Raw genomic sequence first — 13,794 nt, forward strand, 5'->3', positions numbered from 1 at the left:
TTGTAGGGCCATACAATAGTCTCAACATAAAAATTAGCCTGGAGACAGCGCTGTGACATCATAGGTTAAGCATCCGCCTTGTGGTATCCGCATGCCATATGAGTCCTGGCTGCTCCACTTCTGATCCAGCTCCCTGCCTGATGGCCTGAGAAAACAGTAGAAGATGGCCCAAGTCCTTGGGCTCCTGCACTCATGTGGGAGACCCGGCAGAAGCTCCTGGCTCCTGGCTTCATGTCAACCTAGCTCCAGCTGTTGCTGCCGTTTGGAGAGTAAACCAGTGGGTGGAAGAGCACACTCTCTCTCTCTCTCTCTCTCTCTCTCTCTCTCCTTCTCTATGCATCTCTGCCTGTCAAATAAGTAAATAAATTATTTTTTAGAAAATTATTTTTAGAAAAATTAGTCTATTATAGAGTTATTAAATTTCTCAAGTTCTGCCTGTGATTGCCTTGGCAGGGCCAGAGCAAATAATCCTCTGGGCCTTTCTAAGTTCCCCCCGTCTGCTTTATGGAATCTGCCATGATTGAGGAGTCTTTTATTTTAAGATTTATTTATTTATTTTCAAAGTCAGAGAGGGAGTGAGAAAGACAAAGAGTGATCCTCCCTATGCTGGTTTACTGAATATGCTGGGCCAGGCCAAAGCCAGGTGTCAATAGCTTCTTCGTTGTCTCCCATGTGGGTGCAGGGGCCCAAACATTTGGGCCATCTGTGGCTTTCACAGGAGCGTTAGCAGGGAGCTGGATTGGAAGTGGAGCAGCCAGGATATGAACCATCACCGATATGGGATGCTGGTGTCACAGGTGGCCACTTGACCCTCTGTGCCACAGTGCTGGCCCCAGGAGTCCTGAATTAAGCTGACGTGGACTTCACTCCCCAGGCCTTAGTTGCCATTTTTCAAGAGGGAACAAAGCTCTACTCTGGGCAGCTACCTTCCCACCTCAGAGCATGAGTGCTTTGGTTTTGGCTTCTAGCTCTTTTCATGGTTTCCCTGTTTGTGATTTTTTCAGGAAGGGATTGGTACAGTTGTTACTGGTGTCTGAGTACCTGTAGCCTTCCTTTGGCTTTGGGAGCCTGCAGATTGTTTGGAGGGGTGGGGCTGGTGAAGAACATGAGAAGCTGTCAGTGGATACCTCACACAGGCTCTACATAACCATCTCTCCCTTCTTGTTCCCACAGAACATTCTGCTCCGGCCAAGGTGGTGAGGGCAGCAGTTCCTAAACAACGCAAAGGCAGCAAGGTAAAGAATAGAAGTGGGCAGCCCAAAGTGGCCTACTTGAGGTGGTCGCCTCTTTGCTGTTGTGTTAAGTGCCTCTAGACTTCCTGAATGGCAGGGGAGCCCTTGTAGGCTGCTAGTGTAGGTGGTCCTAGCGGCGGACCCATTTGGCCTCTGATCTTTCATTGCAGCTGAATGTTGAGTGGGGGTCTGAGTAACAGAGGCAGGGTCACCCCTGGGAGCCTCATAGAATGTTCCTTGCAGGTTGGTGACTTTGGAGATGCAATCAACTGGCCCACGCCTGGAGAGATAGCCCACAAGAGTGTACAGGTGAGTCTGTGGGGAATAATAGACAGGCTTAACTTCTGTCTACATCTATTTGGCTTCTCAAGCTTCCAGAGCCTTAGGACTTCCCTAGGTCATTTTTTTTAAAAAGGGATGATTAATGGATGATTTTGGATAATTAAGCATTACCAATATTTGAGCTTTTGTTTTGTGCCAGGGACTGCCAAGCACTGTCTGTCAATCATCTCTACCTCTCACAGTGACTCTTGAGATACATCCATTTATAATTCCCATCTCATAGATGAGGCCACGGAAACTCAGAGAGGTTACTAGCTCTCGATGACCAAGTGGGGATTGGAAGTCAAGTATGTTCAAAGGCTGTGTTCTCTGTCACTGCTCTTTGATTTTCTATGAGTGAAACAGTGGACATGATGCTGCCACATGTCTTGGGGAGGCTTCTGCAGTTGTCATGGGCCCAAGTACAGGGAGGATTCCTGATCAGGTGGTTCTTCCCAGTGCTTTTGCTCTGGTCAGTGGCCTAGATCCCTCTGCTCACTGACTGTGACCACCTTTGGTTCACAAGGTTGATGTGGACAGGCCAGTGGCCATCATCTCTTCCACTGCACAAACTACCAGGGCAGACTGACAGTACTCTTGAAGGGAGTAACAGTATGCCTCTGTGTGTCCCAGCATCTCTGTTCTTGGGTTTGTCACCAAGACTCAGAAAAGCTGGTGTTTGATCTGGCTTTCCAATAAAAGCATTTCAGATGAGAAAATGGGGCATGACAACATATCATTCCACCTGCCAGTGCTTACAGTAGCTCCTTCTGCCTGTCTCCTAGTGACAGGGAGCGCCTTCCCTCCTAGCACAGGAAACTCTCTGACTTCACTCCACCTCCCTGTTCCTTCTTGCTGCAGCCGCAGTCGCACAAGCCTCAGCCTACCCGTAAGCTGCCACCCAAGAAAGACATGAAGGAACAGGAGAAAGGAGAGGGGAGTGATAGTAAGGAGAGCCCGAAAACCAAATCCGATGAATCAGGGGAAGAGAAGAATGGGGATGATGACTGCCAGCGAAGCGGGCAGAAGAAGAAAGGTAAGTGACTTGGAGCAGGACTTTAGAAGGTGTCTCAGCTGAGCTGGGCAATGTGAGGACTCTGGGAGCCACTGGAGAAATTGCAGGTCAGTGGGAGGCTGGTTGGTGTATACCACTCAGTGGACAGCAGTCTTCAGCTGCCTGTCCATCAGTTCTTTTTAATGGCAAGAGTTCCGATTGCTCTAAGAGTTTCCAAAAACCTGCTGAAATGATTAGTATACACATTGAGCTGCTGTACTACAGAGCCAAAGGAACATTGGTTTAAACAAGATAAACTTCTAGTTCATTCAGAGCATTGTGTGAAGTAGGTCAGGCCTAGTTCAGCACCTCACTTAACTCCTTTTGTCACCATGGATGGCTCCCTGTTTCCTGCTCATTCAAGGTACTTAACCTAGAACTGGCCACTTTAACTCCCTCTTTTTAATTTCATTTATTTACTTATTTGAGAAAGAGGCATACACACACAGGGTGGGGGTAGAGGGAAAGTTCTCATCCCCTGGTTCAGTCCATCGATGCCTACAGTGGCCAGGGCTGGACAAAAACTGAAAGCCAGGAACTCAATCTAGGTGTCGCATGTAGGTATCAGGAACTCAATTACTTGAGCCATTAATGCTGCCTACCAGGGTCCATATCAGCAGGACACTGGAAACAGGAAGCCAAAATCGGGAGCTGGAGTCGGGTATCAAACCCAGTACTCCAATATGGAACTCAGGGATCTTACCTCTGCCCCTAACTCAGCTGTTACAAGCCACTTTTTTTAAAAAAAAACAAAAAACAAAAAACAAAAAAAAAAAACAAAAAAAGATTTTATTTATTTATGTGAGAGATAATTTCAGACAGAAAAGAGGGAGAGACAGAGAGGTCTTCCACCTGCTGGTTCACTCCCCAAATGACCGCAACTGCCAGAGCTGGTCCAATCTGAAGCCAGGATCCAGGAGCTTCTTCTGGGTCTCCCACGTGGGTGCAGGGGACCAAATACTTGGGCCATCATCTACTATTTTCCCAGGTCATTAACAGAAAGCTGGATTGGAAGAGGAGCATCCCAGACAAAACTGGTGCCCATGTGGGATGCCAGAGCTGCAAGCAGGGGCCTAACTTACAGGCCACATTTTGGCATGTGTCTAAAGGGAGCACCCTTGAATCTACCTCCAGAAGAAGGCTGTAATATAATTGAGAAATCCATATTGGGAATCAGCCAGGAGTCTCATCACACTGAGGGCCACTAGCCTCGTTAGTTTAGAGAGGAAAAAGAGGGGAAGGAATTTGCCCAAGGTTACCAGTTGTGATTTGGACCCAGGGCAGAGGAGAATGAATGGAAGTAAGGATGGTTTTGGGGCAGGCAGGGGTGCTCTCCCCCAAGTACTTTCTCACGTGCCCATGCTGTCCTCAGGGAACAAACACAAGTGGGTTCCATTGCAAATAGACATGAAGCCTGAAGTGCCCAGAGAGAAGCTGGCTTCACGCCCTACTCGTCCTCAGGAGCCAAGACACACACCTGCCAACCGCGGGGAGATCAAAGGTATGCATTGCCCACTAGGGAGGACCTGGACATAGGGGACACTCACAGGCCTGACCTGATGCTCCCTCTCTCCTTAGGGTCTGAACCTGCCACCTACATGCCCGTGCCCGTGGCCCCCCCCACCCCAGCCTGGCAACCAGAGACCAAACCGGAGCCTGCCTGGCACGACCAGGATGAGACATCGAGTGTGAAGAGTGATGGGGCTGGTGGGGCGCGGGCTTCCTTCCGTGGCCGTGGACGGGGGCGTGGTCGCGGCCGGGGACGTGGCCGGGGTGGCACTCGAAGTACGTGAGGCCCCTTTGGGCTCCGGGAAGTCCAGGGGAGTGTGGTGGGGTAATGGGCAGGAATCTCCTCACCCTCATGACATCCATTTCCCCCATAGCGCATTTTGACTACCAGTTTGGCTACCGAAAGTTTGATGGTGCCGAGGGGCCTCGCACCCCCAAGTACATGAACAACATCACCTACTACTTTGACAACGTCAGCAGCACTGAACTTTACAGTGTGGACCAGGAGCTGCTCAAAGACTACATTAAGCGCCAGATGTGAGTGTGCAGAAGCCTTCTTCCTGGAGAGAAGTGAAAACACTTAACGAAATGGAGGGAAATGTCTGGTGGCACACACACACACACACACACACACACGACCTGCCCGATGAGTAGTTTCATTTGTAGTGACAGCATGGACAGAATGCTGGCAAACATTTACTAAGTCTTCACTACTGGACAGTCCCAGTGTTAAAGTGCTTAATAGGCATTATCTTTTTTAATCCTGATTTTTATCTAGCAAGCTCCTAGGATCTGGATCTTTTATCCGTATCTTATAGACAAACACAGATCTGAATCCATTTCTGTCCGATTACAGAGTGCTTATTCTTAAGCACCCTGCTATACTGTCACACAATGCTGTGAGGGAACCTTACAAGGAAATGAAGAGTGGCGGTAGAATGTTACCAGTGTTTTTAGAGCAAAAGAGAAAGTGTCCATAGTATTTGAACTGGTTTTAAGGAAAGATGGGGAGTTTGTCATGTGGGCCAAAGGACTGAAAGGGCAGAGGGAGTGGTAAGATTCAAAGTAGGGGCCATGAAGAGATAGCATAACTTCTTAGCCCTTATCACCCTGCATGGCTGGGCAGGTAGGTGTAGGAGGTGAACAGGATAGGTCTGGGAAGGCTGTATGAGGCCACTGGAGGGTGTGGCAGGGTGGGGGATGTGTGTTTGTGAATGACGTGGTGATCCCTTGGTGATACCTCTTCTTCCCTCCACTTAGTGAATACTACTTCAGCGTGGACAATTTAGAGCGAGACTTCTTCCTGCGACGGAAAATGGATGCTGATGGTTTCCTTCCTATCACCCTTATTGCTTCCTTCCACCGAGTGCAGGCCCTCACCACTGACATCTCACTCATTTTTGCGGTATGTCTCCCTCCCTGGGACAAGGGTGCAGGGAAGAGAAAGGTTCTTACTTAACGGAGTTGGAGTTGCAGGCCAGGGCAAAAATCCCTGGGAGGGTCCTCATCTGATTACTTGTGTTGTAGTCCCAAGGTTTAGCTACCGTCCTTTCCTGCCTTCTTCCTTCCTGCTTTCACAGAAAATGTAGACAGAATAGCACTAAGGAGCCCAACACCAGCTTTAACAAGTGCCAGTCTTAGTCCATCATACCTGCATCTATTTCCCCCTCATATTCATCCACAAATGTGTCAGTATTCATCTCTTCGAGATAAAGACTTGCTGAAAAATGTAACCACAATATCATCACTCCTAAAAACATGAGTATTAACAATTCATCAATACCACCAAATACCCACTCAGTTTCAGACTCACCCAAGTTGTCCAAAAATAATCTTAACCATAGTTTGTGAAGCTCAGGACTCCAGTAAGACCTCTGCATTTTAAGCTCCTCCCTCCATCCCTTTATTTTTCTTGCGGTTTACTGTTAGAGTAAACTGGGGTGTGTACCCTGTAGAATATCCCTCAAGACACTGTGATGTTAGTTAACATGTTCATCTATGTTCCAAAGTTTCTGTAAATTGGTAGCCTAGAGAACTGATTACATGGAAGTTTGGGAGCTGTTTCACCCTTATCAAGAGTGTTCCAAGAGTGCTGGATTTTGTAGAATAGCAGTTAAAGATGCCACCTGTGACATCAGAGTCCCATATGGGTGCTGGTATGTGTCCTGGCTGCTCGACTTCTGCTGCAGCTCCCTGCTGATGGCCTGGGAAAAGCAGAGGAAGGTGACTCAAGTGCTTGAGCTCCTGCTACCAACATGAGGGACGTGGGAGAAATTTCTGGTTCCAGCTTGACACAGCCCTGGCTATTGCAGCCCTCTGGGGAATAGAACAGCAGATGGAAGATTGATCTCTATGTCTGTCTCTCCCTGTCTCTCTCTCTAACTCTTCCAAATAAATTAATATTTTTTTTAAGTACAGATCAAGAATGATGTTTTCTCTTTCATGGCACGTAACATATCTTTTGCTTATCTCTCTTGTGAGCAAAGCTAATATTGGTGATCATTTCTGATGACTTCATTGGGAATGGTAACACTGTGGTGGTCTCAATCTGTCGGTCTCCAGGGTTGGAATCTCGCTTTGAGGGGAACCGTTGCCTCATTGACTACGCAGTTACTGAGGCAGATAGATGGCTCGATCTTTTCCCTTTCCTTAGCCAGTTTACGGAATTGTCAGTTGATCCCTAATTACTTCCTCGGAGTTTTTTGTTTTGTTTGTTTGTTTGTTTGGTCTGTTTGGAATTATTGAATATTTTAATATTATAGATTCAAACTTTTACTTCAGTTCATTGCAGTTAATATGTTGGATCAAATTGTCTGATTTTTGACCAGTTCATCTTGTACATTTTATGCCACAGATTTGGAGTTAGCCACTTTTTAAAAGAACTTTAATTGCTTTTTGAAAGAAAATGGTATTTAAATACTGTAGTCCCAGTTAGAGGGGCTGCTCATTGTTGCTTCGCTGATTGTTTTTAGAAGGTAATTTTTGGGGCTGGCATTGTGGCATAGCAGTTAAAGCTGCCCTCTGCAACACTGGCATCCCATATGGGCACCAGTTTCTGTCCCAGCTGCTCCACTTCAGTCCAGCTCCCTACTCATGTGCTGAGGAAAGCAACAGAAGATGGCACAAGTACCTGGGCCCTTGCCACCCACTTGGGAGACCCGGAAGAAGCTCCTAGGTCCAGGCTTCAGCCTGGCTTAGCCCTCACTGTCGGCAGCCGCCTGGAGAGTGAACAAGTGGATGAAAGACCTCTCCTTCTCTCTTTAACTCTGACTTACAAATAAATCTTTTGTAAAAAGATTGTGAGATTATACTTTCTTATAAAGTTCAGGAGTATAGGATCTTTATTTAAACTGGGTCTTTCTTTGAATCTAATTCCTTCCCCCCCCCCCCCGCCAAAAATCTTAATTGCTAGTAACATCAGCATAATTACTTGTTTCATTCCACAGTATATACACGTTGTTCACTCTTTCTAAAAATTTTTATTTATTTCTTTTCATTTTATTTGGAAGAGACACTTCCACTGGTTCACTCCCCAAATTTATGCAATAGCCAGGGCTGGGCCGATGGGCCTAGAACTCAATCCAGTCTTTCCACCTGGGTGGCAGGGGACCCAAGTACTTGAGCTGTCATCTCCTGCCTCCCAGGATACACTTTACCAGTAAGCTGTATTGGAAGTGTAGCAGCTGGGTCTGAACCAGATTTACTGATAAAGAGATATGGATTGGCCAGCGCCGTGGCTCAATAGGCTAATCCTCCGCCTTACGGCGCCGGCACACCGGGTTCTAGTCCTGGTCGGGGCGCCGGATTCTGTCCTGGTTGCCCCTCTTCCAGGCCAGCTCTCTGCTATGGCCCAGGAGTGCAGTGGAGGATGGCCCAAGTCCTTGGGCCCTGCACCCGCATGGGAGACCAGGAGAAGCACCTGGCTCCTGGCTTCGGATCAGCGCGGTGCGCCGGCTGCAGCACGGCGGCTGCGGCGGCCATTGGAGGGTGAACCAACTGCAAAAGGAAGACCTTTCTCCCTGTCTCTCTCTCTCTCTCTCTCTCTCTCTCTCTCTCACTGTCCACTCTGCCTGTCCAAAAAAAAAAAAAAAAAAAAAGAGAGAGAGAGAGAGATGGATGTCTTCAGCAGTGATGGAACTACTGTGCCTAACAGTGCCCTGACATCATTATCTCTGCTACCACTGAAAACCAATTTTTTTAATTCCTACAGTTAAGTGAGTATTTCACACCATTAGCAATGATGAATTCTTTCATTTTAAAGTAAAGACAAGGCTGGCACCGCGGCTCACTAGGCTAATCCTCCACCTGTGGCTCTGGCACACCGGGTTCTAGTCCCGGTCAGGACGCAGGATTCTGTCCCAGCTGCCCCTCTTCCAGGCCAGCTCTCTGCTGTGGCCTGGGAAGGCAGTGGAGGATGGCCCAAGTGCTTGGGCCCTGCACCCCATGGGAGACCAGGAGAAGCACCTGGCTCCTGCCTTCGGATCAGCGCGGTGCGCTGGCCGCAGCGCACCAGCCGTGGCGGCCATTGGAGGGTGACCCAACGGCAAAAGGAAGACCTTTCTCTCTGTCTCTCTCTCTCTCTCTTACTATCCACTCTGCCTGTCAAAAAAAAAAAAAAAAAGTAAAGACAAATTCCTATGTGTATTCATATCCTTCCCCCTTCTTTGATAAATGGACATTACAAAACATGTGTTTTCAGTTGTGTTTTTTGTTTTTGCTTCATTTATCTGGGAGCCGGTCTTAACTAGTTGCATAGTGTACTGTTATGGATTCTCCATGGGAAAGCTGCTAACTTCTGAATGGGCACTTTGTTTCTGGTTTTTTGTTTGTTTTAGATTCATTCATTTATTTGAAAGGCAGAATTAGAGAGGGAGAGACAGAAAGATCTTCCATCTGCTGTTTCACTCTGCAAATGGGTTACAATGTGTGGGTCTTGGCCAGGCCAAAGCCAGGAGCCTAGAACTGCATCCTCATCTCCCACATGGGTAACGGGTCCAGATACTTGAGCCATCTTCATCTGCTTTACCAGGCACATTAGCAGGGAGCTGAATCCGAAGTGGAGTAGCTGGGACTTGAACCAGGGCTTATATGGGATACCTGTGTGGACGACTTTACTCCCTGTGCCACAATGCTTGCCTGTTTCCAATATAATACATATACTTCTCCTGTGCTGTAGTGAACATCTATGTGTATTTTTCTTATTTTTGCCAGTAAGTCTTTCATATAGATTTCTGGAAGTAGCATTGCTGAGTTAAAGGGTGAGTGTATACATAATTCTGGTAGGTAGTGCGGTGCTGCATTGCATTTCTAAAGACTGTGCCTTTTGCACAGTCACCAACAGTTCATGAAAGTGCTTCATTGCCCAGTATCATGAACAAGAGTATGTCACACAGGGAAATTTTTCCCTTTTTTACTTTCAAAGATTCTTAAAATATTTTAAAATAAAAAACCCATGTCCCTTCTCTACTCTTCACCCTTTTTCCCAAGTACCCGTAGAAGTTTACCTATGGACACTAGGAATAATGGTATATGTATGTTTCTGTGCTTTTACTTAAAAATTTAAACACCTCAGGGATCTTGTGCACGCTGGCCTGTAACTGCTTTTTTTTCTTAATATATGTTTTGTGTCTTTCCACTGGAGCACATATAAAGCTGTGTTTCTAATGAGTATGTAGTGTTGATTGATAAGCCATAATTTATTTAAGTTGTGACATGGCAAGTTATGTTTCCTGTTTTTCTCCTTTATGTATATAAACTGATTTGTGAGAAGCCTTTTGTCCAAGTCTTGGGCCTGCTGTCACTTGATTGTGCAGATCTTCTCTTGGGCAGATTACTGAAAGTGGAATTGCAGGGCCACAGGACAGGGTTGTTTTTCATGTTGGTGCGCTCCTACAAGTTTGAACATCTCACATATCTGCTGGTGGTTGAAGATTGTGCCTGTGGTTTTTTTTATTTTTGACAGGCAGAGTTCGACAGTGAGAGAGAGAGACAGAGAGAAAGGTCTTCCTTCCGTTGGTTCACCCCACAAATGGCCGTCACGGCCAGCGTACTGCGCCAATCCGAAGCCAGGAGCCAGGTGCTCCCTCCTGGTCTCCTGTGCATGTGCAGGGCCCAAGCACTTGGACCATCCTCCACTGCCTTCCCGGGCCACAGCAGAGAGCTGGCCTGGAAGAGGAGCAACCGGGACTAGAACCTGGAATGCCAGCATTGCAGGTGGAGGATTAGCCTAGTGAGCCATGGCGCCGGCCAATTGTGCCTTTTTTTTTTTTTTTTTTTTTTTTGACAGGCAGAGTGGATAGTGAGAGAGAGAGAGAGACAGAGAGAAAGGTCTTCCTTTTGCCGTTGGGTCACCCTCCAATGGCCGGCGCACCGCGCTGATCCGATGGCAGGAGCCAGGTGCTTATCCTGGTCTCCCATGGGGTGCAGGGCCCAAGTACTTGGGCCATCCTCCACTGCCCTCCCTGGCCACAGCAGAGAGCTGGCCTGGAAGAGGGGCAACCGGGACTAGAACCCGGTGTGCCAGCGCTGCAAGGCGGAGGATTAGCCTAGTGAGCCGTGGCGCCGGCCTGTGCCCGTTTTTTTAAAACTGCTGCTAGCACTGGACTCAGACTCATGATCATGAGGGCCCAGTTATCTGCCATCTTCCAAGATCTCTGTCCTAATCGTTCATCTTCATCCTCTCTCCTCCCTGTATGCAGGCCCTAAAGGACAGCAAGGTCGTGGAGATGGTTGATGAAAAAGTCCGTAGGAGGGAAGAACCTGAGAAGTGGCCTCTTCCTGGTCCCCCAATAGTGGATTATTCGCAGACTGATTTCTCCCAGCTTCTCAACTGCCCTGAGTTTGTCCCCCGGCAGCACTACCAGAAGGAGACAGGTTGGTACCCTGGTGGCGTGTTGATGCCCTTTGTCATCCTTGTCCACTGGCCAGTGGTCCTCCTCGGTGCTGGCATCAGGAGAAGGATGGAAGGAATAAAGACTTCCTCTTTCCACTCTTCAGAGTCAGCACCTGGCTCTCCTCGTGCAGTCACCCCAGTGCCAACCAAAACAGAGGAAGTCAGCAACCTAAAGACACTTCCCAAGGGCCTGTCTGCCAGCTTGCCTGACCTGGACTCCGAAAACTGGATTGAAGTGAAGAAGAGGCCTCGGCCCTCACCAGCACGGCCCAAGGTGGGTGAGCCATGTCCTTTGCCTTGGGTTCAAGGGCCCTGCACTGGAGTAGTTGGAGAGGACATCACAACGACACTAGCAGTGTCTAGCTAGCCTTCCGGCTAGCCAGCAGGCTGGGTGATTTAGGGTTATGATGCAAGCTGGAGGTCATTAGTAGTGCTGCAAGGAGGTATGTATCACCTGTTTTTTCCTTTGGTGGCCACCCTTAGAATATCCTGCTGTATTCTGCTGTATTAGTTCCTTGGTGACATGTTTTAATTTTTAAAGTGAAATCTCTTTTTATTTTTAATTTCTTTGAAAGAGTGCTGGTTTGTTCCCTAAAAAGCCATAACAGCCAGGGCTGGGCCAGGCTGAAGGCAGGAGCCGGGACATCAGTCTCAGTCCTCCCACATGTTTGGTAGGAACTCAAGTACTTGAGCTGTCATTCTCAACACATCAGCACAGACCTAGATTGAAAGTGGAGTAAGTGGAGCCGGCGCTGCAGCTCACTAGGCTAATTTTCCACCTAGCGGCGCCGGCACATCAGGTTCTAGTCCAGGTCAGGGTGCCGGATTCTTTCCCAGTTGCCCCTCTTCCAGGCCAGCTCTCTGCTGTGGCCTGGGAGTGCAGTGGAGGATGGCCCAAGTTCTTGGGCCCTGCACCCACATGGGAGACCAGGAGAAGCACCTGGCTCCTGCCTTTGGATCAGCGCGATGCGCCAGCCACAGCGCGCCAGCCGTGGTGGCCATTGGAGGGTGAACCAATGGCAAAGGAAGACCTTTCTTTCTTTCTCTCTCTCTCACTGTCCACTCTGCCTGTCAAAAAAAAAAGAAAGAAAGTGGAGCAACTGGGACCTGAACTGGCACTCCAGTATGGGATGCCAGTATCTCAAGTAGTGTTTTAACCTGCTGCACTACAGTGTCTACCCCGAAGTCACATTTATTTACTTGTTTGAGAGTGGAAGAGAACAACCTCCCATCTGCTTGTTCATTCCTTCAAAGGCCTGTGACAGGCAGAATGAGCCATGCTGAAGCTGAGAGCCAGAAACCCAATCTGCATCTCACATGCGGGTGACAGGGACGTTTCTCAGCCATCACCACTGCCTCCCAGGGTCTGCGTTAACAGTAAGCTGGGATAAGGAGCAGAGCAAGGACTCAAACCCAGGCACGTCAGTAGGGGATGCAGGTGTCCCAACTGGCATCTTCACCACTAGGCCAAGCTCTCACCCTGAGTGGCATTTTTCACAGGAAGAAATCACGTAGCATCTGACAGCCATGTCCCAGGTTTCCTGATTCCTGGTTGTTCTTTCTGCCTCATGTAATTCTCTAGGGCTGTGTGTTCAGTATCTCCCTTGACTTCATTCTCTCTGTCCCATTCATAAGGCCCTAGGGCCTTCAGAAGAAGAAAGAGAAGGCGCAGACCTGTGGCCCAGATGTGGAGTTTGAGTCTAGATTGGAATGTAGACCTTGTGGCACTGATGGTTGTGTGCCCATGAGAATCTTGTTTAGTACCTCAAAGCTTCCATCTCATCATAAGATGAGGGAAAGGAGAGTTTGTTTAAGCTATTTTAAAAATAATACCATAATGTCTGTAATACACATGGAGATGGAATTCACTGTCAGAGTATTGTTTGGGTCTCAAGCTGAAATTACTGTCTATATTCCAAACATAAATTTTTCTCCATCTGCCTTCGTCTCATCTCTGGGCTGGAGCCTCTGAGGAAATCCTGAAGATGACCTTAGACTTCGGTCAGCGAAAGTTGATGCTACATTATCTGTTTGACCACCTCCCCCGTCTCCTTTCTCATCCCTGTTCCCCAACAGAATTCATCCCTGTGGTAGTAAATGAATAAAGGTGGAAGACAGACATAGCCTCTCATTCTGCCTCATTTGGTGGAACCCCTACTCCCACCTGGCTTGGATTTGAATTTTTTTAAAGATTTTTATATATTTATTTGAAAGGTGGATAGAAGGAGAGACGGAGAGAAAGGGTTTATGAACACTGAAACGTTTTCCTGAAAGCACCCTGTTTTATGCTGCCTTTAAGACATGCTATTCTCTTGTTGTTGTTCTTTAGTACTCACTTTTTCCAGGAAGTCTTCTCTGCTCCCCATTTGCTCCCCACAATTTTATTTATAGCCTTTGCCAAACTGTATTACAGTTGGTTGTTGGTTAACATTTTCTCCCACTCAGTTGTGAGCTCCCTAAGCACATTTATCTTGTCTTACTCAGTATTCTGCTTACAGAGTTTTTTTGTGTGTTGTTGTTGTTGTTGGTTTTTTTTTTTTTTTTTTTTTTTTTGGACAGGCAGAGTGGACAGTGAGAGAGAGAGAGACAGAGAGAAAGGTCTTCCTTTGCCGTTGGTTCAGCCTCCAATGGCCGCTGTGGCCGGCGCACCACGCTGATCCGATGGCAGGAGCCAGGTACTTCTCCTGGTCTCCCATGGGGTGCAGGGCCCAAGGACTTGGGCCATCCTCCACTGCACTCCCTGGCCACAGCAGAGAGCTGGCCTGGAAGAGGGGCAACCGGGACAG

General features: G+C 47.9%; 1 protein-coding gene across 6 annotated transcripts in view; it reads left to right on the forward strand.

Annotated features, from left to right (window-relative positions):
* The window catches only part of LARP1 (La ribonucleoprotein 1, translational regulator), a 126,560-nt gene that overhangs the window by 99,043 nt on the left and 13,723 nt on the right, over positions 1 to 13,794 (forward strand). For all 6 annotated transcript variants that reach the window (XM_051844403.3, XM_070076354.2, XM_070076353.2 and 3 more), the window contains 9 exons: positions 1,174 to 1,235; positions 1,476 to 1,541; positions 2,415 to 2,589; positions 3,980 to 4,108; positions 4,186 to 4,392; positions 4,491 to 4,653; positions 5,377 to 5,521; positions 10,815 to 10,989; positions 11,113 to 11,282. In XM_051844403.3, coding sequence (XP_051700363.2) covers positions 1,174 to 1,235; positions 1,476 to 1,541; positions 2,415 to 2,589; positions 3,980 to 4,108; positions 4,186 to 4,392; positions 4,491 to 4,653; positions 5,377 to 5,521; positions 10,815 to 10,989; positions 11,113 to 11,282 — 1,292 coding nt within the window. The remainder of the gene's footprint in view (positions 1 to 1,173; positions 1,236 to 1,475; positions 1,542 to 2,414; positions 2,590 to 3,979; positions 4,109 to 4,185; positions 4,393 to 4,490; positions 4,654 to 5,376; positions 5,522 to 10,814; positions 10,990 to 11,112; positions 11,283 to 13,794) is intronic.

The sequence above is a fragment of the Oryctolagus cuniculus genome, chromosome 6, assembly GCF_051225735.1.
Source record: "Oryctolagus cuniculus isolate XC-2025 breed Fujian yellow rabbit chromosome 6, ASM5122573v1, whole genome shotgun sequence".
Lineage (NCBI taxonomy): Eukaryota > Metazoa > Chordata > Mammalia > Lagomorpha > Leporidae > Oryctolagus > Oryctolagus cuniculus.